The sequence below is a fragment of the Culex pipiens genome, chromosome 3, assembly GCF_016801865.2.
Source record: "Culex pipiens pallens isolate TS chromosome 3, TS_CPP_V2, whole genome shotgun sequence".
Taxonomy (NCBI): Eukaryota; Metazoa; Arthropoda; class Insecta; order Diptera; family Culicidae; genus Culex; species Culex pipiens.
This window is the reverse complement of record NC_068939.1, coordinates 46,481,183-46,506,562: the sequence shown is the minus strand read 5'-3', so window position 1 is coordinate 46,506,562 and position 25,380 is coordinate 46,481,183. Positions and strand designations below refer to the sequence as shown.

Genomic DNA, 25,380 nt, shown 5'->3' with positions numbered 1-25,380 from the left:
ACCTTAGATTTATTGGTCCTTTATGTGAAATCGTCTCAGCTTTCGAATGGATTTGTCAGTTTTTCGATAAAGCGGGGCGCCGGCCTTCAAAAATGACTTTTAAAAATACATTGGTGTTTTGTGGCTAAAAAATATATGGAACGGTATTTTTCTGACAAGTGCATTCGAAAGCTCTGCTCATTTCCTTTCCAAAACACCCCTAAACATCAAGGGTTCGTTGAACTTTTGCAAAGTTATGAGCAATTTTGTAGGCGCGCCTAAGTCAAAAAATTACCAATTAAAAAAAAATGTTTTAGCTTCGTGGCGCCGAGGTGAGGACAAATTTAACCAACCAAACATGGTTTCGTTCATAACTTGGTGGGGGCTATTGGAAAAGTACATTGCTTTTGATTTTTGAGCACCTTGTGTAAATAGTGGTCCACTTTCAGCGAGAATTACTCAGATTACAAAAAAATACGTAATATTGTTGTATTAGATATTTTACAATTTAAATGAAGCGTTTCAGGAAAATTTGCGTGTTTTACACTTAGAATTAAAATGTTGCCAAAATCTATGCTATTATGCGCTAACTTTTTGAATTCGGGTCATATGCAAATTTAAAAAAAAATACACTCCTCTTACTACAAATCACTCAAGTACAACATGCACGCTACCGCAGAGTTGCGCAACTCTCCCCCTCGAGCTTCTTCGCTAGATGGCTGTCCTTTAGCCGGGTTTTGTGTCTGTCTTTTATAGCCATAGCCAAGTGCCCTGCCCCTGTGTGTGTTGTATTATGTATTTATAGCAAAACGTGAACCAAATACCTGATCAATTAATCTCTCTTTCTCTTTCTTCCGCTTTCTTCTTCTTTTTGTTTGCGCGTCGCGTCGTCGACTTCCTTTCCACACCACAACAAATACACAAAACAAAACATTCACTCGTGATTTGGAAATTAACCAAATTTGATGCAATTCGTGGTGCAATTTTCCGGGGGTCACAACATTCCAAATTGGTACACCTTGTAACAAACAAAAAAATGCACACGAATTATTTTACGTTAAAAAAATAACAGAAGATTGTTGAAGCCTGCATTCAAGTGAAGGTATGCTAAAAAGTGTTTCTTGAGTAATCTAGTTTTGGTTTTATTCTACTTCGCTCTTTTTCTACTGTTTTATATTTCTTTTCGGAAAAAAAATGAACGATTCAAGCAATTGTTTCAACGAGTGTGTGTCACCCTTTTCGGCCCGTTAGCTTTCTTTGGTACTACTAACAAAATTTTCCCAAATCTTTGAAACAACTCTGTGCGTGTGGCCTCTTTCTGTGAGAGTTTAGAGCCTATGTGTGTGCGTTTCTTACAAACTTTGTGTGAATCTTACCTATTTAAGTATTGTTTTTTTATAAACTCACCACATTTTTGAGAAGTCGTACATCTCGCCGCAGAAAACAAACGTAAATCGCTTAAAATTTTAACGGTCGATTTGAATTGCTTGGAAACTCACCACGGCTGTTTTGAATTCACCACAGCTCATTTAAAGCGTCACAACTAGATGTCTCTAGTGAGAGTCTATTATTGAGTTGTTTAATTTTTACGTCTGTTTGTCTGCGATCTCACCGTTTGCATGGCGCAAGTCTCTGTAGATTATCATCCCGAAGATCTTCAACGACTTCAACTAATTCCAACAATCCCAACTTTTTCAGAACAACCTCTCGACGGACGGTATGAAGGAAGATTTCAGCGACCTGCCGCCGACGCAGCGGCGGAAAAAGCTCATGGGCAAGGTCCAGGAGCTGCAGCAGAAGGTCGCCCAGGAGCAAGCCGCCAGCGAAGGCCTCATGAAGATGAAGGGCGTGTACGAGGCCAACTCGCTGCTCGGCGACCCGCGCTCCGTCGAGGAACAGCTCAACGAGTCCGTCAACAAGCTGGACAAGCTGCGGCTCGAGCTCCAGCGGTACCAGAAGCTGCTCGATCAGGCCAACAGTCAAACCATCGCCCAGCACAGCCCGCAGGCGAACCGAACCGTGAACGGCGTCAACGGGGGCAGTGCCCAGCGGTCCTCCAGGTGAGTAGAAGTTGCGATCCTCGTGTGTTGTTCGTTCAAAGCCTAACCTAACCCACCCCGCGTCTCAAGTCTCTCGAATTACAGACATTCCAACGGCAGCAGCAATCACGACAACCACGACCATGACCACGGCGAGGACCATCCGGACCACGACGCCGGTAGCTTAAGCAGGTCAGCATCAGAGAGTAGTGTACAGCAACCGCAAAGTGGGCTTAATATTAACAATAACGGGTATAATCTGAATTCTTACCACTATATTTATACATTTGCCTTTGTTTTTCTACCTTCATTCTCCATACATTTTTATTCGTATCACCCTAGAGAAGTTGTTACAATGCTCATGTTGTTCTTATTGTCCTTTTTTCATCCTCCCTCCCTCCCTCAAGCCCCGAGTCTAGTTTCATTCCGTTGCATTCGTTCATCAGTCATACGTTCACTCGATTAGTAGATTTTGGAGTCCTGTTCATGTAACTAACCTTGACTTGTTATGATAATGCGTGCTTGTTTGAATATTTTTGTGAAGTATGTCGCGTGGGTTTCGTTTGCACGTTTTTTGAAACCAATATTACAGATTTCAGCTGGCCATCAAGTTGGAAGTGTCGGGAAAAAGTCAAGAATTTGCTATCTCTACCGAACTTCCTAATCAGTCTGAAAATGATTTTTTATCGTTACAATTTTGTTTACAAACAATTTTCTCCGGATTCTTCCGTCGCTATTGTTGACTTCCTTTATGAGGAGTCCTAAGTACCAAATGTCAACATTCAGTGTATCCCGGAACAGAACTAAACATTACTAAACTCCCCCAGCATTCGTCAAATCTAAACCAACTTGCTGCCAGATTTTACCGGATCTCTTCCTAAAAAGATCCGGCAGCAACTTTGCAGTGTTTGACGTTTGAGAATCACACAATATTTCTTCAAAACTAGATCGAATTAGAAAATTTCCAAGGTATCCTGTTCTCCACCACTTCCATTCCCTTTTTCGACAATCAATCGAAATCTCAATTATTTGCACTACTTCAATCCGTAAAATGTTCAACTTTTCAACGTGATAAACGAAGTTCGACTGAACATGTTTTTTTTTATCTGAGCGTCACGCAAATGTCATCTGACTCGAGCGTTGCGCTTATGTCGACTTTGACGTTACGGCGTTGTCTTTTCTAAAGGGCCTATGCGTTAGCAAATAAATTACACCGACTGACACTTTTTCTGCACATTCTCAATTCATGAGGAAGCAAACACTACAAATTCATAAAAAACAAGCTCTTCCCGGCAAACTTCGTCCTGCCCTTTTTTGGTTTCCTGGCGTTTCTTGCTTGTTTGCTGATTCAGCCTCCTGTGATCAAAATTTAATTTTACGCAGCTTTTCCCATACAATCTGCAGATTTTCCGGAATCGATTCCAGAGTGACCAAAGTTGTCACTTTTTGGCGTATGAACCTTCCCTGGACTTTAACGAACCCAACGCAACAAAAAGCACCTCGCTACGACGCTCCGTTTTGAACTGATTCGCGTTCGAACAAAACCGTCGAAATTTTATATATATATATAGATACGTAAATTTAGAGTTAAAAGAATTGGTGGGCCGCATTGTTTTTCTCCAAAGTTTGCATGGGGAATTAGTGAGGTTCGCTTCTCGTACATATTGCATGCAATTTCACTTGTAAGAATCATTAAAAGTAAAGAATGTACTTTTGAGTTTCTATGTTTATGATGTGTGCAAGTTCAGTATTGTTTCCAGTGCTATGTATAACAAACTTGCACTTATTTTGAAGTTATACCAGTCTTTCGATCTTTTGCAAGTTATTCTTTTACAACTTATTCAACTATCCAGCATGTTTAAAACAACCTCTTCCTTCTTAGTTTCCATTTCGTTTCCATCTCACCCATTATTGCATGCCGAGCTTAATTTGAAAGAAAACCCCTGAAACAATCAAGAATCCCCCGCTAACTAAGCACCTCTCAATGCCTCCTTGCAGCAGTTCCGCTAGTCCCGAGAGTGGCCTCGGCACGTCGCACACATCGCTGCCCGGTTCCGGCCAGGGCAGCACCAACGACCAGCCCATCAACGACGAGATGTACTACGAGGCGGACGCGCTGCAACCGCTCGGAACGTGCAAGGCGCTGTACCCGTTCGATGGTGAGTTGGTGACTTGTCTTGAAGGGGTTTGTGGATCTTAATCTTTTGTTGTTGCGATTTTTAGCCACGAGTGAGGGAAGCATTCCGATGTCCGAGGGTGAGGAGCTGCTCGTGATAGAGCTGGACCAGGGCGATGGCTGGACGCGCGTCCGGAGGTTATGCGGTCCCACCGGCTGGGAGGAGGGATTCGTGCCGACGAGCTACATCGAGAGTACGTTGTATGCGTAGGTGAGTTGGGCATTGGGGAAGTTTGATTTTGATGAGAAGTTAATTCTGGACTAATTTTAGTGTTGATCGCAACGCATCCTCCCGGAGAGGGAGACCTTGATCTAACGCTGTGTTTGAGAGGATTGCGGAAAACAGCGACAGATTCTTGTACATAGCTAAGGTAGTATGATGGTTAGGCACGGAACGAACGAAAAAATAACACGAGCAATGCAACAATGCCTGTCCGCGCGCGGAATAGTCAGAACGCCACGCTACTTTCGGTAAATTATTACTGCTGTCCACAACTTTCCAGTTTCGTTGCTTCCGTTGGAGGAATTTCCGCGTTCTGAAGTTTCATGAAAAAGTCGTCCTCACCCTAACTTTATATAGTATACTTTGTAAACGCGTAGATCAATTTAATTTAGTCACGTGACCCCGTCTGTTTTTATTTAGCCGTATGCAAAGAATAAGTAAATTGAGCGTGAGAGAACTCAGAATGAGTGCGACGAAGAATGAACGCGAACCAATGCTCAAAAGGTATATACAAGAATATTTTTTATTTGTAAAAATTAACCTTTACAAAACTTATACAGAGAGAAAAAGAGAAAGAAAGTAAAAAGTACGGAATTGCTAGGCGAAAAGCATCGTCGTCGGAAACATTGCCATTAAATCGAGAAAGGACTCACGCGAGCGCGCGATGCGAAACAATTATGTACACTAAACTCATATACAAAAAAAAACACATTTGATTAGAATCATTTCATTTTCTCTTAGGAAGAAAACAAAAAACAAACCTTGCATATTCACATCGCTTCATATCTTTGCCGCAAGTAAACGGAATCAATTTGAAAAAAAATGGATAGGATCGAGAAACAAAGAAAAAACCGAAAGAATGTAACTAAACTAAACATTTACTGTTACTATTTAAATATCTCCTACTCATTGTCCGTAAGTGAACAATCTTCCCTTGGGGAAGATGCAGCAAAACGACCCTAAAATCTTAGATCTTTCAAGTTAAAGCAAGAAACCCTTCTCATATAATCGACAGCCAATACAAATCTGAATGAATAATCAATATTGAACTGTGCGGTAGAAACGTAGTTTCTACGGAAATGCAAACTCAATAATCTGGACTGCAAAAATAGTCAACGACAGCGCCTATATATTTCTATAAACACTCGTAGAATGCGGTTCCCAATTTGGAGTGGTAATTTGATCAAATTTTGCCACCATAGCGTACTTTTGGAGGTAGATTTTGGTTGTCAGGATCTGAACGGGGGTTACATGTCAAATTTGCCCGGAATTCGCCACACGCACATAACTGTCACCGCTACGCTGACCTGTCATTTTTCTCCAAGATGATACACAAAAAGTGCTCTTTTCTACGGCGTTTCGAGTTTGTTTAACGCATTCTTTTGTTGTTTTTGAATTCAATAACAAAAGAAAAGTCAAAACAAACTCGAAAAGCTGTGAAAACGAATCATGTTCGATTTGATTCGGTTAAATTTTTCTTCAAAACTAGATCGAATTAGACTGAAAACTGAGCACGCGGTATTTCCGACTTTGACAGCTGAGCCAAGCGCGTCGACTATGTCGACTTTGGTAGCCAATGCGTTACGGAAGCTCACTTTCCAAAAAGGCCTATGACGGCAAAGTTTGATCAAATAACTTCCTCGACCAAATGTGAACCGCACCAAATCTTAAACTGTTGAACGAAACACAAGCAGAAACAATAGAAACACAGAAATTGAAAGTTCTTGTTAAATATGCTGCACCTCCATCGATCACCCGTTCCCTCCCTCCCCACATCGCAGTTCTTAACATTGTAAAGCATGAGAAAGAAATCAAATAAAACAAAAATGATAATCACAAACTGAACTTTGAACCCGACTCGAACCATTTCGTATGATTTCGCAGTGCAAATTAGAAATGTGTTTATTTCATTTTATTTTTCGCATCCGTTTTTTGGGCGAGCCTCTTCTTAAATGTATTATTTTCTATAGCTTTCGCGAATCAAATAACGATGACGACTTTAGGTTTATTTCGCGCTACCTTTTTTTTTCTTTTGTAAATAATCTAGACGCTCTACGCAAGAAATTAATTAGTTAGGTACTCCGAACATTAGATAGATCGCATAAACGACGCCTATCATGATGTTCCAATTTTAATCAAAGTGCGCCGCCGGCGCAAGCAATAGAAGTTCAGTAATTTACCTTTTCTTTTTTCCCAGCGCAGTGAATATTTTTTAGCGGAAAATATAATTCTAGAACGAGCTTTTTGTAATACCGAGTCCAAATTCAGCAATACGTTTATTGTAGAATTATAATTTACAAAATATGATTTCCCCTGGTTTTATTTGCTTTCAACTTTCAAAACCATCCGAAATGTCCCTGAGTCGCAACTTCCAATCGTCGGGCACTTTGAGGTTAGGGTTGGTGGCGAAAATCCGCACCAGACTGTCCACCAGCAGCACGAGGCCGTCCGGTTCCGAATCCGTACTGGAGTTGGACAGCTTCATCGCGATGAATCCGACCAGTTCCGTGCGGGATTCGGGCGTGAGTGCGGCCAGCGATCCGTAAATTGCTCGTAGATAGTGCGGCCAGCGGAGTCCTCGATTCTTGCAGGTTAGTTTCGAGGTTACGAGCTTGACGAGGTGGGTTTCGGACAGCTGAACACGTGACAGGATGAGGCAAGCGTTCGTCAGCACGGTGAGGTCGATGTCACGCGAGAGGAGGGTTTTTATGAGGTATGCTTCGGGGAAGAACGTCAAGATTTGTGGGGTTAGCAGGTACTCCGGGAGAAGCCGTTCCTGGAGCGCTTCGAAGCGTTGGTGACGTTGGAATTCCGCCTTGTACGGGAAGATGGCCTGTTGGTGGAACCAGCGAAGTCGGGGAATGCTGGTCGGGAGGAGTCCGAAAACGGCTTTGAAATTGGTCGATGGGACCAGCTGGCGCAACTGATTGTTGTACACAAGTTCGTTGTTCTTGTAAAGGGTGTGGTTGTGGCATTTCTGTAAAAAAAAAACAGTATTTCACCGTCCATCAAACAGAGTACACTATTGTGTGACAAACGCATCAATCTCTAACGTTCGTTTAAAAAAAAAAGATGGCGACACTTGAAAATCTTACCGCAACGGCCTCCAGCACAAATTTGATCAAAAACGCCGGCAACTGGAACTGCTTCAGGAAGCAAACGCTCAACAGCGTGCCCAGGTTGGTCACGTAGTCGAACGTTTCTTCCGGTCCCATTTGATCTTCCGCCAGTTCCGCTTCGAAATACTGCACCAACATGATGATCCAGAGATTCGCTTTGGTGAGTTTAGGCACCGGAAGTTGGCAGATTCGGTACTTTCCGGCAATCAACTCCGACCAGTCAACGTCCTGTAGAATTTTGTCGAGCTTCGATTTCAAATCTAGAAATTGCTCGTTCGAAGTACCTTGCTCGTAACGCCAAACCAGATGGGTTAAAATTTCCGTCACGATCACCTTGAATCGAGAAAATTGACGATCGCCGCCGACAGCTGTCTTTCGGTAGAACGTGGTCAGTGTTCCGCGAAGTCCTTCTCCACGTTGCATCAACACTCGTAGAACGGCAAGCTTCACATCGAGGTCCAACTCGCGTCTCAAAAATCCGTACAAAACAGTCAGAAGGAATTCGACGATGACGGGTCGGTTATCGGGTAGAAGACGATCGAAGATCGTACCGTAGATCAACTCCAGCTGGAGTTCAACCCAGTACTGTTTGGCCATCGGGTTGACGCCCAAGTAAGTCTCGAGTAGACAATCAGCAAAGCGGGACAGGTCGAGAACATCGGTGTACGAGCTGGTTCTATTGCGAAGCCAGCTGTAACTGGTAGCAATAAACTTCTTCATGTCCTTCGAAACCATGTGGTCAGAACGGTTTGGTAGACTTGAGGCAAGCTGCGTCGTTTGCAGAATTAGGTCAAACAATAGCCGAGATCCGTTCAGCGAACCGTTGAAGATCATTTGGTTCAAATTTAACAGTGTACCAAAGGGGAACTCTGCTACAACTTGATCATTAGCATTGATGATCTTGGTAAACCTGTTTGAAAGAAAGTACTAGTCCACATCTAAGAAAATAAAGCCATTCAACAAAATTACCTCTGAATCAGCTTCGCCAAACCAGCAACCATCCTTTCCTTCGCCCCGCCGTTGCCGTCACTCATGAAAAACAACGGCAAATAGCGCAGAAAGCGACCCAGCGCTTCGCCGGCCAGCCCCACCGTAAACCCGTCCTTGGTCATCAGTTGTGCCAGCAGATCGCAGCACTGTTGGATCACTTGCGGGTCCGAGGAAAAACAGGCCACCAGGCGGGATGTTGAGTGGGTGAGGGCCTCGGGCGTTCGGCAGTACCGGATCGTTTCCTGTAGCGCGCAAAGCGCGTGCTTCTTCTCGGCAAGAGTCACGTTTCCGGAGTGCCACGTGTTGGGGTCCATTTTTGAAAGCGTGTTAAAACTGCGAAAAAATCTTTTGAAATAAGTAGGTTGATTTACATTTAACGTAAAATGATTGAATTTCTGATCAACACGTGGATTTAAACTTGAAATGTTAGCAGAAATTCGTAATCTTGTTAAAATACTTCCGTCTTTACGACAACCAACTAAATCGATGGGAATCGGGCCGATTAGGTTCCGACATGGGATTGCATGCACGATATTTTTCACTGGGTTATGTCGACTAGTGTTCGAATATAGCCCGGTTGCCATCAGTTTCGCTTTGCCTTATGGATTTTTTTTCGAGAACTCTACAAGTTTTGTTGTTTTTTTATGCTAATACTTATCAATCCGGAAATTAATTAGAAGTTAGATCGATGTACTGCCACGTTTCAGCTCAAATTAATTTCTGGATTTAAAAATTTTATTGAAAGTTTGTGCCCCTTGTGAATACAGATTCAGTTATTTCTCAAAGAAAATTAAGAAATCAAAAAATATCCAAAACATACATTTTAAGGACAAGTCGAGATGGAAACATTTTTAATGGCAAGCAAAATCAAATTTTGATAACTGAAATACCAGAAACGATTGCTGATCTGCTAAACTGACAAAAGTAAATTACTGAATTTTCAGCAAATGTTTTGTGTACTGCGATAAGCCTTATTTTTCTGAGTACAATGACCCTTTGTACGACCACATAGAGTTTATAATGGATTTTTAAATCAATTTTGAAAAATTAACCTTGCGGTCCTTCTTGACAGAAAAGCTCCTACTTGACAGCTCGTTCCAAGGGGACCATAGTTGATCCATCGTAAAAATGTTGTCTTGTCAAAAAAAAATTGCATTAAAATGAAAAAAAAAGTGATCAGAAATGGTTTTTAATCGTGTTCTTTACAGTTGTACATAAAAATTTACATAGGGCTTTAGTACCCAATTGGGTACTAAAGCCCTATGTCAATTTTTATGTATAACGGTAAAAAACACGATTAAAAACCATTTCTGATCACTTTTTTTCATTTTAATGCAAATTTTTTTTTTGACAAGACAACATTTTTTCGATGGATCAACTATGGTACCCTTGGAACAAGCTGTCAAGTAGGAGCTTTTCTGTCAAGAAGGACCGCGAGGTTAATTTTTCCAAATTGATTTAAAAATCCATTTTAAACTCTTTGTGGTCGTACAAAGGGTCATTGTACTCAGAAAAATAAGCTTTATCGCTGTAAACAATAATATCAACAATCTAAGCTTCATTTTAGGACCCAATTCATTAAAATAATGATTACTGAATCGTTTACTGAAATTTCAGTTGATGAAAATTCAATGAAACTTTACTGAATTCCAGCAAAAAAATGATGTGTATTTATATATTCTTTTCCAATTAAAAGTAAAACACTTTTACCGATACAACGATTTTGTTCCATAAATGCATGGTAGTATCAAAAACTTTCCAACTTTTAATTTGAAAAGTTTGAACTTCCTACGAATATTCACCAACGCGAACTTTTAATCCAACGAACGATCTTTTTAAATTCAGAGTATTTTTTCTTTGTGTGTAGTATGTTTTTTTTTAAATTATTGTGAATTTAATGATTTTGTTTGTTACTTTTAATTTATTTTGAATGTTGGAATAACAGATTGGAAAAGATGCATATTTTTGCGAATTCTTCGATATTTTGCTTTTTTATCAGAAGCATATTGTGATAGGTACTCTAGCGTTTTATTTTTTTACTTATTTTTTTTTTACGGCTCCATCATGTTTTAAACAAAATGTTTTATTTGGCATCCCTTCCATTTAATGTCGACTTGTTTGTTGACAGTTGAGGCGACTTTTACGTCGACTCGCTCCCACTGCATCAGTGTGCGTGCCATCGTGTCTCTCTCTACGCTCTCTGTTTACTTGTGTTAGTTCCGCCACTGACGTTTACGCTAGACCTTTTTTTTGCTGCTGTCGTTTTTCACAATCAGACTGATGGCCAGCAGCAGCACCATCACAACACACTCCGTCATCGCGTAATCTTTGCGTGGTTCCTGCTCGTTCCGTGGGTCATTACCTCCGCCGTCGTAACAGTGTGGTTCCAGGGTTCGTGAGGGGTTGGATTTGCGTAACCTTTCGGTGTCCGCGATGAGCTTCTGAGTGTGGCCACTTCCGGGAACTTTCGACCGAAAAAGTGTGGAGAAAAAAAGAGTTCAAGAGAAGGTTGAAAAAAAGTGCAAAATTCAAGGTGAAATAAAAATAATCGTGTCTGTCCAGCAGCAGCAGAAGAAGAGGCCACACGGCCGAAAAGTGGTGAGGGGGAAAGAAAATAAGTAAAGTGGTTCCGGAGAGGGAGAAGGAGGAGGGATTGAAGTGTTGACCACTTCCGTCGTGAAAAGGGGAAGACAGGAGCAATCATTGTCTCGTTAGTGGAACTTGCAGCAGCAGAGCCAGGAGCAGATCCTCGTGTCGTCAAGATGGCAGACCAGGAATCGGACATGGAATACTCGTCGGATAACGATTACGAGTTTGAGGATTACTACAATTCAGGTGAGGGAGAGACGACTTCCTGGTCACGATTCGTCAGAAAACGCAAACAAGCCGCAGCAAGACTTGCTGAGTAGCTCAATTTACATAAACTGTATTGAAATGCCCGTGCAAACAAAACAGAACTTTGTTGTGTTCGATTAATCAGGACGGCAGCGGCAGCCGCAGGAGGCACTTGCTGGATGACCTCCTGCTGCACCGTGAACCACGTCGTAAAGGCGCTGCTGCTCTGTTTAGTGTTTGTCACACTTGAACAGCTCGATTTACGTAAAACTCAGATCGATAGAAAGGAAAGTTGAGTCACTGTAAACTTGTTTGATTGTGGGGGAAGGTTTCAGATTGTTTAGAAAGAATGTTTTCCCCACAAAACGATGAAAAGTTACAAACTTTCCCAGAAGTCTAGCTGAAAGTTCTTTGGTTGACGTGGTAAATTAATTAAATTTGCTGGATTTTTTGGCTTCTTTTGTTATCACATATTTTTAGTGGTTGGTCGCGAATAATATCACATTTTGCGGAATTTTACCTCAATCATGACTAGAGGGGGCGATTTGAATCGCCCGGGGTCGTTTCATTATTAAGCGCTGGAACGAAATTCTAAAATTTGTCGGAATTTTTCTGGTTTCCGGGGATTTTTAAATCATCAATTTGAATATGCGATTTTATGGCATAGATTTTTTATGATGCAAGTTCCCTGGGCCTTGTAAAGTCAAGGGGCATGATTTGATCCTAGTGCATTAGTTAAAATTTGGGTATAAAAAAAACGAAGTTGACTTTATGGCTGTCGGCCACCATTGCTAGTACCAACCACTAGTGTCTTCCTTTTTATCTACAAGGACTTCGCCGCCCTGGGCTCCTAAGTGTATGAAAGTATGGCACGGAGCGACGGCGCCGAATACCCATATTTACACAAAGAATTTTAGAGCGCCCGCCGCGGGATTCGAACCAGCGACCTCCGGATTGTGAGTCCAGTGCGCGGTCCGATTGATCCACACGGGCGGGACATTACATACATTCTTTTTTATAAGCACTATGGACACCACTTCATGCTACGAGAACTCGCTTTGCCGCAGCCCCAGGGCTTAAGCGTTGACCGATAAGCTGTCTTCGTGAACTAGGTAGTTCTCCGATAGTGAAAATATCACATTTGCACAAGACACCGCTGCTTCTGTGACTTTTTCACTATCACAATGTGGGATTTAGGTTAGGTCTTCAGGATAGTACAATTGATTTGTTGCTTAGCATTAGCATTTAAAATAAACCTGTATCCTTTCCAAATCTATTTGATGTTAAAATTAGTTGCAATTGTTAAGTAAGAGTAATCCTGTCAATAAACTTTGATTGATGTAGAATACTAGGCATTCTTTTATGTCAAATTGTCCATAGAGTCTCGATCAATCAATAATGTTATGATATCGGACAAAATTCGTTGATCTGTTGAACTAACGGTTTTCGGATTATGGTTGTATCGACCATTGTTGCGAATCGAGGAACTACGGATCTTTTGACGTAAATGGTCATTTCTTTGTAAAATCGCGATTCTATCCTATTTGTTTATCAGTTCATAATTTTTTATTGTTTTTGATAGAAGTAGTACTACAACAGTCAAAGGAATGTTTAGTTTTGAACATTAAGTTTAGAGGATTTTAGATTAAAGTTTAGATTTTCAATCCAAAGTAGTTAGCAAATGAATATTTGAACTTAAATGAATAATTGAATAAGTTGGACTTATGAATAACACACAACTGTGCATTTATTCTAGAGTCAGATCCATACAGCGTCAGTGTTTATTTGGTCGAAGTGTACTAATTCAGCCGGGACCGTGGTGTATGGGTAAGCGTGATTACCTCTCACCCAGTCGGCCTGGGTTCGATCCCAGACGGTCCCGGTGGCATTTTTCGAGACGAGATTTGTCTGATCACGCCTTCCGTCGGAAGGGAAGTAAATGTTGGCCCCGGACTAACCTAAAGGTTAGGTCGTTAGCTCAGTCCAGGTGTAGGAGTCGTCTCCCTGGGTCCTGTCTCGGTGGAGTCGCTGGTAGGCAGTTGGACTAACAATCCAAAGGTCGTCAGTTTGAATCCCGGGGTGGATGGAAGCTTAGGTGTAAAAAGAGGTTTGCAATTGCCTCAACAATCAAGCCTTTGGACACCTAGTTTCGAGTAGGAATCTCGCAATCGAGAACGCCAAGGCAATGCTGTAGAGCGAACAATTTGATTTTTTTTTTGTACTAATTCATTGGCAGATCTGAATCTAGTTGTAATGTACAACAAGACTACTGACGGACGTGACAGGACGAGGGCCCAGTTTAGAAGTTTCAACATCAACAATGTGCGGCTGGATCACCCTCCAAAAAAAAAAAAAAAATTGATTTTATATGATGCAAGTTAAAAATTAATACCTTGAAACGAATCAAATGCATTTTTGGGATATGTTGGCGTATCAGCACTTTAAAGCTCAGCTTTTATAAACCATTTTTAACGAAAATCATGTTATAAATAGCTTATTGTGAAATGAGCAAGCAGGTTTCTCTCAAAAATTTGGATGGAATAAGGACCAAATTCGTAACCTGACAAACACACGAGAATTTCTCCTATATCCTATTAAAGTACTACAAAACTTATCCGTTATTGAATTTGATTTAATGATTTGATGATTTCTAGATTAAATTTTCAAAACAACCTATCCCTCATGGGTTTCCTATGCAGATAGGGCCTTTTGAAAATTTAATCGAGATTTTTAATTGGTTGAACTCCCTGGGCCTTGTACAGTCAAGGGGCATGATTTGATCCTAGTGCATTAGTTAAAATTTGGGTATACATTCTTTTTTATAAGCACTATGGACACCACTTCATGCTACGAGAACTCGCTTTGTCGCAGCCCCAGGGCTTAAGCGTCGACCGATAAGCTGTCTTCGTGAACTAGGTAGTTCTCCGATAGTGAAAATATCACAATTGCACAAGACACCGCTGCTTTTGTGACTTTTTCACTATCACAATGTGGGATTTAGGTGGGACTTCAGGATAGTACAATTGATTTGTTGCTTAGCACTAGCATTTAAAATAAATCTGTATCTTTTCTAAATCTATTTGATGATAAATTTAGTTGCAATTGTTAAGTTAGAGTAATGCTGTCAATAAACTTTGATAGATGTAGAATACTAGGCATTCTTTTATGTCAAATTGTCCATAGAGTCTCGATCAATCAATAATGTAATGATATCGGACAAAATTCGTTGATCTGTTGAACTAACGGTTTTCGGATTATGGTTGTATTGACCATTGTTGCGAATCGAGGAACTACGGATCTTTTGACGTAAATGATCATTTCTTTTTAAAATCGCGATTTCTATCCTATTTGTACATTAGTTCACAATTTTTTTTTTGTTTTTTTTTCTTTATAGAAGTAGTACTGCAACAGTTAAAGGAACGTTTAGTTTTGTACATTAAGTTTAGAGGATTTTAGATTAAAATTTAGATTTTCAATCCAAAGTAGTTAGCAAATGAATATTTGGACTTAAATGAATAATTGAACATTTTGGACTTATGAATAACACACAACTGTGCATTTATTCTAGAGTCAGATCCATACAGCGTCAGTGTTTATTTGGTCGAAGTGTACTAATTCATTGGCAGATCTGATTCTAGTTGTATTGTACGACAAGACTACTGACGGACGTGACAGGACGAGGGCCCAGTTTAGAGGTTTCAACATCAACGATGTGCGGCTGGACCACCCTCCCAAAAAAAAAAAAAAAAAAAAAATTTTAATATTTGTCTTTCTCTCTTATTTCAGAGGATGCCTGGTCTGAGTACTAAGTGTTGTAGAAGCCTTCCGCTCTACACAATGGAGCCTTCCTTCTATCATTTCCTGTATTTTGAAAAAGGTGATGCGCCGAATGTGGACATATAGTTTATCACACTTACTCCATACGGTGTTAACGTGAAATGTTGTATGTTTGCAATTGGTGCATTGGCTATTTTCAAAACTAGTTAGATTTTTCCTATTATTTTAAGATAAAATTTAGTAAAATCTATCCATCTATTTATTTTGCTATTGCTATAACTTGTCCCTTACCTCACAAACTTTAACTACTCCATTCTTCAATCTTGGAATCGCAATACATTATTGTAGAAATGTAACTGCTGAAAAAATTGGTTAACTATTCTAGTTTGTTTGTCCTGTCCCATATTTCACAACTTCAGTTGTTTTCTTGTAAACTTCTCGTTACAAGTTGGTAGTTCTGTTTAGTTGCAAAATAAGGTTTCTTTCTGTGTTAGTCTGTTATTCAACGTTCGATTTTATTTTACATTGTACTTATCCCATTTTTTCTCTTTTTCTCTTTCATGTACCTTGCGAGCATACGATGACCGAAAAAGTCATTGTATCAGCCAACACATGTGTATTGTTTACAAAGCCGCGAAACAGAACAAGTATTTTTATAAGTGCGTGAATAACAATCGGTCGTTGAAGCTCAAAAGAATGTGAGAACAATATCGCGCCGTGGTTCAGTGATAATAAGGCGAAGAAAGTAGACGACGATTCCGCATGAAGAATATAGCGGAAAATATGTGTAAATTGCACAATGGATGAAGGTTTGAAGTTGACACTATCAAAAGGGAATGGTAAGATGCAATAGTAATATTGCTAGGTTTGATAGTGTCAAAAGGTAAGATCAAGGAATAAGGATTATATAAAACTATATTGCCATAATTATTGTATTCACTGAAATATCTATCCGCTTTCTACCCCCAATGTGTCCTGCACTGGGGGTGCCTGGGGTAACTTCGAGTTGACCTGGGCCGCCCGAGGAATTATGTCGTAGGTGGCTCGTGTACTTCTCACTCACCTCTCCTCGCGGCAAGGTTTTCCGTAGGTCTACACTCGAACATGCAACATGGGACAGCATGAATCTTCAGCTGAAGCCGGACGAATGTATTCCGAAATTACAGAATTACAGAATTACAGAGATTTTTAATTGGTTGAACTCATTGTCATTGTCTTCCATGCACAGCATGTATTTTAATAAATACATTATTTTAACAGCTAATGACCCATAGGGTTAAAGTTCGCCTAATAAAATCAACAACAACATTATTTTAACATAATACGAATTGTTCAGATGCTTAACTCGAACGGCTTCTGTTTCAAAAGCAAAAAAGGTTCAGGAGTCAAATCCTGGTCAATCCCTTTGAATTTATAAATAAGGAATTGCCCGAGTTCTATACTGCCCATCATTGAAGAAACGGCTACTATCCAATTTTGGCAAAATCGAGATTTTTGCTCCAGCTGGTAAGGGAGCGTTCTTTTATTAAGTAACGCAGTTGGGGGGGGGGTCGGAGACGGTGTTACGCTCCATACAAAATTTTAAAAATGTGTATGGAAATTTTGTTACGAGGGGGGTAAAAGAACGCTCCCTTAAAGGTTGATCCAACGCATCTTAAAAAAACATTCGCATTCGCATGGAGATGGTGATCTTAGCGGGTTGCAGACTGGATTTCGTCATGTATATGTGATGATTGTCCAGCCCAGGTTGCTTAGAAATTGATTAAAGGGAATTAAAACCAATTCTACCAGAACAGGACAGGCAGCACCTTGAAAGTCATCCATTGCCGGCCGCTCTCATCTCCACCATTCACCGGGGAAGGAAAAAGGATGCGGAGCACGGGGAATGTTGATGCTTGACTAACTAAGAAAAAGGTAGCGAAACCGCAGGCTTTTTTTCCCAGCTCTATTGTGGAACTCGACCAAATTGACCGATTGACCAAATTTGATCGAATTTAAACAACAAGGTTGCCGAGCTACCGTGGCCGTGAGGTAACGGGTTTCACCTTGTAAGCGGAAAGTGATGGGTTCAATTCCTGTCTGGCTCGGCAAAGTCAGATCCCTTCAAAGAGTAAATCTGCTCACTGGGAATACTGACCGGTAGGGGATGGGTTTCGACTTGCGGCGTACTGGGTTTCTAATCCAGAGGTCGTGAGTTTGATTCTCGTACCGGGATGATGAAGTTTTAAAAGGTTGCGTAAGTGTCGCGGGAAGTTTGTAGTTGTAATAGGTAAAGGTCTGGTATCGCCCTAAGCAAGCGATATGACCATCGGTATAAGTGAGTTTAACGGATAAAATATTATTCTCAAGGCAAGCAATCGGATGCTGCTGTTGAGACCAATGCTTGAAAAGGGATCACAATGCTTGAAAAAGGATCACAGGTATCACTGAACGGGACTGCTCGATATTCGATAGAACTATCTGTCGTCCCGCCCGTGTGGATCAATCGGACCGCGCACTGGACTCACAATCCAGAGGTCGCCGGTTCGAATTCCGCGGCGGGCGCTCTAAAATTCTTTGTGTAAATATGGGTATTCGGCGCCGTCGCTCCGTGCCATACTTTCATACACTTAGGAGCCCAGGGCGGCGAAGTCCTTGTAGATAAAAAGGAAGACACTAGTGGTTGGTACTAGCAATGGTGGCCGACAGCCATAAAGTCAACTTCGTTTTTTTTATCTGTCAGCGATCATTTCCCAAAACGATATTTGATCGCTGACACACAACGCCTATCATGACTGTCATAGAGCATTCTACGTGCGTATGTACTGCGTGTACGTACACGAAAAAAAGTGAGGTTAAATTTTGTCCGGCCAGCAAAATCAAATGGTGCGCTAGTGTGTGTACGCGAAACGTCATAAAGCTCTTTTGCTTGACGACGGTCGATGAACGTAAACACGAAGACGAAACGACCGAAAAATGAGCACCACTCATGCAGCCGCCCGAACGAGACAACGTGCTCTCTCTCTTTCTCTCGTCTTTGTCTCTCTCTTTTAGTGTATGCTGCGTGGTGAGGTGACAGAAATCATATGATTGCTATCATTGCAGAGATGATCGGAATCTCGGTACACCCTTACCAAAAATCATGATTTTTTGAGTTCCAAATCCCACTTTTCATACGAATTTTTCATTTCAACTCATATAACCATTTTTATGGTTGTAGTACCTGAACTCAAAAAATCGTATGAAAAGTGGGATTTGGAACTCAAAAAATCATGATTTTTGGTAAGGGTGTAGAATGTCAAACGATCATTCTCTAAGCGATTTTTCTCCTGGAGGGAAGTCAATGACTGTGTGAGTGACTTTGCGTAGCACTCATTTCTCTGTGTGTGAAACGAACGAAAGTAGAATGTAAAAATCAGGTTGTCGTGGTGAACGCGATTGGAGTGTTCTGTCAGCTATCACAAAGAATGTCGAAATTTCGCAAGCCCTGGTTGAGACATTTCCCGTTTAGTGAATGTGCGGAATTAATATTTTTAACGATTGAATGTTTATTCTAAACCTAAAGCAACTAGATGCTGCTATACCAATCCACAGTATATTAATGATTTTAAACTATTTCTGAGATATATTTTTGAGATACAGTCCAGACTCGATTATCCGAAGGGCTCCGAAAAATTTCACTTCGAATAATCGAATCACGAAAAAAAATTCTTTGTCTTATTGTTTTGATGACCCCTAAACAACGCTAAAGTGATTTAGAATTCTTAAATCCAAGATGGCAGCCAAAATGACGGTGACGAAATATTCAAAAAAGGCATTTTGTTATTCAATAGGCAAACAACTATTCAAATTTGACTAAAATGAGGTCGCAGAACTCAAATTTGATGTTAAAAACAAGAAAAAAAAAACAAAAAAGAATAATTGACATTGTGCAGCTTGGAAACATTAATTCGACTTTGTTTTTTAAATAGGAAAAAATGCCTCATAATAACAGAGAAATCAAATTCAAAATTTTCTTATATTCTAAATCGTTTCCTGAAAATAACAGGCTTGAAGCACTTGCCTTAACTCAACCAACTCTCCTTCCTTTTAAGTCAGTTGGCAGTGAAATCGCCTGCTCGTTGTATTTCATTTCATTTCCCTAAAACGAAGCGTAACTTTTATTTAGAGACCTCAACGCGCAGCGCAATCAAATCCATCAAAAACGACGAACTCCCCAAAAACGCACACTTTCCGTTTTTACATTCGACCATCATTCTTTGCTTGCTAGCTCAGTTCAGCTCAAATCGCAAAACCTTGCGCGCACTTGCGAGCTTGCGACTGAGCAGAGAGGCTAATGACTTATACCTACCCCCCAGTTTTGCTGTGTACTTGTCGTTACACTATACTAGGCGATATACCATACGGCACTAGGTATAAAGTGTGCCTAACTTTGTTCGAGTTTTGCTTTTGACTTCTGTTTCTGGGGCTCTAGAAGTGGTTGGGGGACGTGGAAACGCGACGACAATGGACAACAATGAAACTATGATAAAAAGTCTAAAAGAACATTAAAGTCTTAAGCTGAGATAAGAAATTTGTTGAGCTTTTAAAATAGTAACTTTATTGAACAAGTTGAAATTAAAGCTGGATTTGCAAAGAATGTTATAAATCAAAATCTCTTTAAATTTGTAACTCAAAACATTAACGTCTGCTTGTCTGTGCTTCGCACTAAAGGTACAGGGAACTTGTTTCGAACATTCAGTCGGCAGTATTTTTTTTCTTGTCCAATTCCATACCTTCCGTTGGTTGGAGTCGGTTCCGCCTGAGTGCGCTCCTGCCACGTTCCAAGAATATGGTCCTCCCGGTGTGTTTATGTTGCCAGGGGGGACGACCATCTCGGAAGAAGACGAAGAATGTAAAAAACTTTCAACGGTTATAAACTCAAGAAGTGTGATGGGTCAGGAGATTTTCGTATGATTCTATTATTACTAAAATTTTAAAAGTTCACGTTTCATTTAAACTCTGTAAACCCATGAACCTATGTTTATAAAATGTATAATTTGGTCTGATTTAAAAAATTAGGAAAATTTTCCATTCCATACATTTTCTTAAAAAAATGTTTTTGATTGTTAATTTAATTTTGTTTTACAAAAAAATAGTTTTATTTTTTTTTTTGTCCGGGTTTTTGATATTTTCCACCATCACCCATTAGCTCAAAGATGTCTTTTTTAGTTTAATAAAATATATTTTGAAAAAATCGAAAATTAAAAATATGTTTTTTGGGAATTTAACTTTTAGTGATAAAATGTTAAATAAAAAATCAGGTTGCACTCGAGAATGACATTTGAGAAGGACGTAAGTTATTTAAACATTTTTTTTCTTATCTCTATCTTCTATCTTGAAGCCGTTGTATCGTATCAAAAAGTGGTCAAAGACAAACTTGTACGAAATTGGACGGGCTTTCTATTAAAAATACACTGAAAGGAAAATACACGCCACTTCTATGAGATTTAAAAAAAAAATATGTTCGAAACTAAAATTTTATGGTGATGTCCAGATTTTTTTTCGTTTAAAATGTTTGTGGAGAAAGCCTAAGATGTTGCAAAAAGCCTCAAGAAAAATGCAGTACGGTAGGTCTCTCCTAAAAAATACAAAAAATCATTTCCTAAAACTCTTTTTTAAGTGGTCTGAACGTCAAAATTTTGAAAAACCAAACGCAGGAATCGATGTTCAGACAATTTTACACAAAAGTATCCGTATTGACAATAATCCTTTGACATCATTTGTTTGAGTTGAATAAAAAAAAGCACAAAAAGAAAAGTTTGAAAAATCAACAATATAAATATTCATATTAAAAAAAATTTTCTAAAAAAGTTTTTGTTTCTCAAGAAATAGTATCTACATATCGTTTACCCAAGTCCTTCAAGAAAAATTGCTACGTCTAGTGACACCGAGGCCAAAGTGGTGTGCCATTGCAAAAAGTAGAAAAGTGGCACGAAATAATCAGGTTGTCGCTGGTATAGTTCTAAAATTAGGGCTCAAGTTTAAGTTGTTTTGTACAATCAATATTGCTGGTTTAGTGACGGGACGAACATGTAAGAAGGTCGGGGAAACTAACTATTGGATAACAGTATTAACCCTCTACTGCCCAAATTTTTTTTTCGATTTTTTTTATTTTTCCCGTGTTTAGGAGGTCATTTTGAGCAACTTTTGTTCTACGAAAAACTTTACTTCTCTTGTTTTATGTTTTTCTTGTTCCATTTTTATATTTGCATTTATCTTGTTTAGTTTATGTTTGTTTTTGGTAGTATTTGGCCTATTCTACCACCTCCTATCATTACATTTTGCCTATTTCTTTTTTTAATGTTTTTACAGTAACTTTTTCAATTTTTTGCTGGATCGAAGCAATCTGTGCCCGTGGTCGGACGCGTTTTTGACTGCTGTCATTTTTTAACCTTTTTAATTGTCTTCAAAAGTGAAAAGTTTCGCAAAATCCGGAGATCTCGTTCCTGTTTCCGGTTCAAGACATTTGTAGTTTAAGTGCTGGAAGTGACAAGCAGAGTTTTTGTGAATTTTTTAAATACGTCTTCCACGACTTGCTCCACCGGAAGGAGATGTCAGCAGCAACAAGAAAGACAGGAGCTTGTTAACCTCACGAAGTGGCCAGCTAAAGCGTTCCTGTGGTTCCACGTCTTTCAAGAATTGCCCAAGCACATGTGGGTGGCGTTCATCATCCAGCCACTTTAAAGTTGTGGGTCGCTTGCAGTCATTCGTGCGGTACCAGGACTGCTGCCGGAAGTTCTGCTGATCAAGGCAGGAATTCAAGAGTTGTGAAGTTTCAAGTGTCATGTTGCGAGGCGATCGAATTGAGCTGTTTACAAGATTCCTCGTATTTGGTGAGAGCTTTCCATTTTTATTTTCAATTGACACATTCATCCACTCTAACATCCATACACTTCAGTAAAGACAAACCACGCCAATATTACTATATACGCGGTAGGGTGTTCCTTTGGTCGTTCGCTGTGAGTTGTGGATTGCCTGCTTCTCTAATGAAGGTTCGACTAGGGGGGCATGCTTATTAATTTCTCGTCGCTCCATACCCTCAGTGACGTGATGGGAGCAAGGGCGTCTATGCGAATTGTCCCTACACCTGCTATAGAATGGCACCATTATCATTTAAATTGTAAAAAAATGCGTAGAGGCATAGTCTAGGACACTAGAAAAAATACTGCATACTTTTTTTTACTTAAAATATAAGAAATGTTAGTAATAAACACTGTCAAAGTCGACCCCTAAAAAATGACATTTTTAAATACATTGGCAAAGTCACATAAAAACAAGTAAAACTTCCAACCCATAAATTTTCAAAAAAATTAAGAGTTCTTCTTTCCAATGCTTTTTAAAGATCAAAAATTGGTTGAAAAATGGATTTTTGGCGATTTTTTAAATCGAAGCCCGTCTAAAGGCGGGGTTGGGTTGTAGAGGGATAAGGGTCCACTTCCCACAGTCGACTAACGCGTGACAAACGGTATGAAGCACTTTAAAGGGATTATTTTCGAGCATACGTAACGGGAATCCTCCAAAGTGCAGCACCTGTGACTTGTTCGTTTGTGGCTGAACGGTTGACCTTGAAAACGTAACAAGTGCAACTCGTGTCACTTTAAGGATTTGCTTGGGATTTGCGATTTTGCTATTTAACCAAACAAATTTATCCTGATCCAATTCACTCTTTTTAATGTTTCGTGAAAGTTGACGCCGCACCTTAATTGGCTTGTTTGGCCTCCGTGACATGTCAGTGACCTTACACTATATACCATAACCGGCCGGCATCGCGCGCCGTTTAGTGATTGCTTTTCTTCTACGATTCTAAGCATTTCATGGGTCGAAACGAAAAGAAATTCAAACAGGACAAACACAACACAGAGTTCGTTTTTTTATGGTTCCGGTGTAGATAAAATAACTGAGTCGAGCTACGGCTAGAGTGGCACCACCATATTTGCTAAGGTTAGAATTTGACACACTAAGAAGGGCGTCGAGTAGCACTGTGACAGAAATGGTTCAAGGAAGGACATCAAGACTTCTTTTGGTTCATTTTCGCTTCCAGTTTATCGCCAATTTGAATCGTATCCTTCTTGGATTGAATGATAATCTCAAAGTCTTCTAATAATATAGCCTCTAATCCAAGAATAATAAGAAATGTGTTAACAAATTTTAAAATATATCAACATAGATCTAATGTGGTCATTTACAGCATTTATTATTTGAAAAAAGGTTATAAAAAAATTGCGCTTTTCTGCTTAATAGCTCATAACACAGCCTAATTTCCTATCTTTAAGAAATTAAGATCGTTGTTAATTGAATATATAGCAAAGTAAATCTCACAGTAAGACTCGTTCGAAATAAATTTGCAGGAAAAGTTCTTCTTCGTCTCTTTTTAAATCAACTCAATACTTTGTTCATATATCAGTTGTCATTAAATTAATACATCAGGTTAGAGGAACGGAGAAGCTAGCTCTAGCAGTTATATAAACATTAAAGGTTGTGTCCCCAGCGGTCACGAGCTTATGCGTGTCCCACCTGCTGGTTGTGGCTTTCAACCTTTGACCGATTCTTAGCGAAGCTACACCAAAATGTCACATTTTTCAATATTCAATGTGATTTTTAATATGAAAAAAATAAAAAAAATTATGATGCAATAATTGCAATGTGCTTTAAATGCATTTTCTTACCTTAAAAGCCAAGAATATTGACCAAATGTGGTCTGCAAGCCATTGAACGGGAGAGGAGTTTTTTTTTTTTTTCATAAATCTGCTCCTTTCGTTGTCCCGTCACGAAAAGAAATGGCTGGCAAAAACTCAAATTTCAACCAATTCTTTCAGTTCAAGGAGCAAAAGATTCGTTTTTTAATTTGTGATAATGTGTAGAAGAGCAAAAGTTTTTAAAAATCAAACTAGCAAAACTGTAGCGATTTTTGTAGTGTGCCTTTTAAAAGTTCAGTTTTACGATGTTGTCCCGTCACGCTACATTTTTATTTCAGGGGAAGCAGAGGTACTATATGGTTCATTCTGCATGATATTTCTTTGTAGGAAAATCAATTATCTTTCCAAATATGTAATAACATTGGGGGGTTTCTTCTTTTATTTTGCCACTACAGCCAGAAGGCTGAAAAAAACTTGGATTTTTTTTTTAAAGGAGCCGAAGAATCGGTCTTTACTCAATGGCACCGTGGAAAGTTCAAGTTCAAGTGCGGTAACGATAGAGTCCTCCGGAATTCTATTGTAGTGGATGTCATCATATAGTTAATTGGATTCAACGCAGAATGCTTAACAAAGATAAAAGGTAGAACACTTTTTTAAATTTATTTCAAATTTTTATCTTAAAATATTAATTTTTCAGAAATTAAACCTTTTATTTAACCGATTTAAAACAAAAGGCAAGCGCCCTTTTAAAAATATTTCGCCCCAAAAAACTAGCCACCAAAAACCTTGGTCAGTTTCTAACACTCTGCACGAGAGTGACCGTTCTATGCTGGTGCCATGTGCTTCTGCTGCTATTCTGCTGATGCATGAATTAAATTTTGCGCACGCTAATACCAAAACTGGTTTACCTATGTCTGACTGGTCAGATGATGCTCAGGACAAACGGGTAACAAGCTGATCGTCGTCGTGTCGGTTGAATATTCATGTGATTCCGATACGAGCAACGACGACGACGACCCCATAAGAAGCGCGCCAAAAATTATGGAAGTTGCGGAAGTTTGTGACGGATGGGGAGGAGATCGCATCAGGAAGTGTGTTACTTATTTTTGGGGTTGGTTTTATGGCATTTCGTTTTATAGCGTTTTTGCATTAAACAAAATCGTATTTTTCAACCTAATCTAACAAATTCTAATTTATAAACTCATCGTCTTCGACATTCGACACCGACATCGATAGAACATGTATTTAATTGATGATTTATATTTTTTATTTAAAAATGTCACCTCCGTGTACGCACGAGAGCAAGCAGCAGTCAAGTGCTCAGTGCTCTATCGTTTTTTCGAAATTTTCCGCCGTAATCTACCGCGATTACCCGCGAGTTTGCTCCTGCAGCATGCCAAAGGCCGGCCGTGGCCGTGGCAGTTCGAGTGCGGCCTCGAAAACCCCGCGAAGTTCGTCTACCGGCCGTGTGCAAAAAGGTAAACAAACCAACGCCGTGTCGCCCGCCATCGCGCAGGGGAGCGTGAGCGCAGAAGGCATCAACAAAAAGTTACTTCACCCCGGATATGTTCCGAGATCACCAGTG

At 39.8% G+C, this 25,380-nt stretch overlaps 3 protein-coding genes across 16 annotated transcripts in view; 2 read left to right on the top strand and 1 right to left on the bottom strand.

The window, feature by feature from the left end:
• The window catches only part of LOC120412598 (formin-binding protein 1-like), a 113,988-nt gene extending 107,264 nt beyond the window's left edge, over positions 1 to 6,724 (top strand). For 3 of the 13 annotated variants that reach the window (XM_039573139.2, XM_039573140.2, XM_039573131.2), the window contains 6 exons: positions 1,052 to 1,081; positions 1,678 to 2,039; positions 2,109 to 2,270; positions 4,017 to 4,177; positions 4,242 to 4,405; positions 4,466 to 6,724. In XM_039573139.2, coding sequence (XP_039429073.1) covers positions 1,052 to 1,081; positions 1,678 to 2,039; positions 2,109 to 2,270; positions 4,017 to 4,177; positions 4,242 to 4,405 — 879 coding nt within the window. In that variant the 3' untranslated portion in view covers positions 4,466 to 6,724. The remainder of the gene's footprint in view (positions 1 to 1,051; positions 1,082 to 1,677; positions 2,040 to 2,108; positions 2,271 to 4,016; positions 4,178 to 4,241; positions 4,406 to 4,465) is intronic. The other 10 variants (XM_039573133.2, XM_039573138.2, XM_039573132.2 and 7 more) reach the window with 10 other exon arrangements.
• LOC120412601 (uncharacterized) lies at positions 5,946 to 8,972 on the bottom strand. Its single transcript, XM_039573147.2, has 3 exons — positions 8,506 to 8,972; positions 7,513 to 8,446; positions 5,946 to 7,394 (listed from the first exon to the last, which is right to left on the bottom strand). Exons 1-3 carry the CDS (start codon positions 8,838 to 8,840, stop codon positions 6,747 to 6,749), a joined length of 1,917 nt encoding a protein of 638 aa, XP_039429081.1. The 5' UTR covers positions 8,841 to 8,972; the 3' UTR covers positions 5,946 to 6,746.
• Positions 8,973 to 10,792: 1,820 nt separating this feature from the next.
• LOC120412602 (potential E3 ubiquitin-protein ligase ariadne-2) overlaps positions 10,793 to 25,380 on the top strand; it is a 30,702-nt gene continuing 16,114 nt past the window's right edge. The window contains exon 1 of one of the 2 annotated variants that reach the window (XM_039573149.2): positions 10,793 to 11,361. In XM_039573149.2, coding sequence (XP_039429083.1) covers positions 11,289 to 11,361 — 73 coding nt within the window. In that variant the 5' untranslated portion in view covers positions 10,793 to 11,288. Of the gene's footprint in view, positions 11,362 to 21,928; positions 21,993 to 25,380 lie in introns of those variants that run through there. The other variant, XM_039573150.2, reaches the window with a different exon arrangement.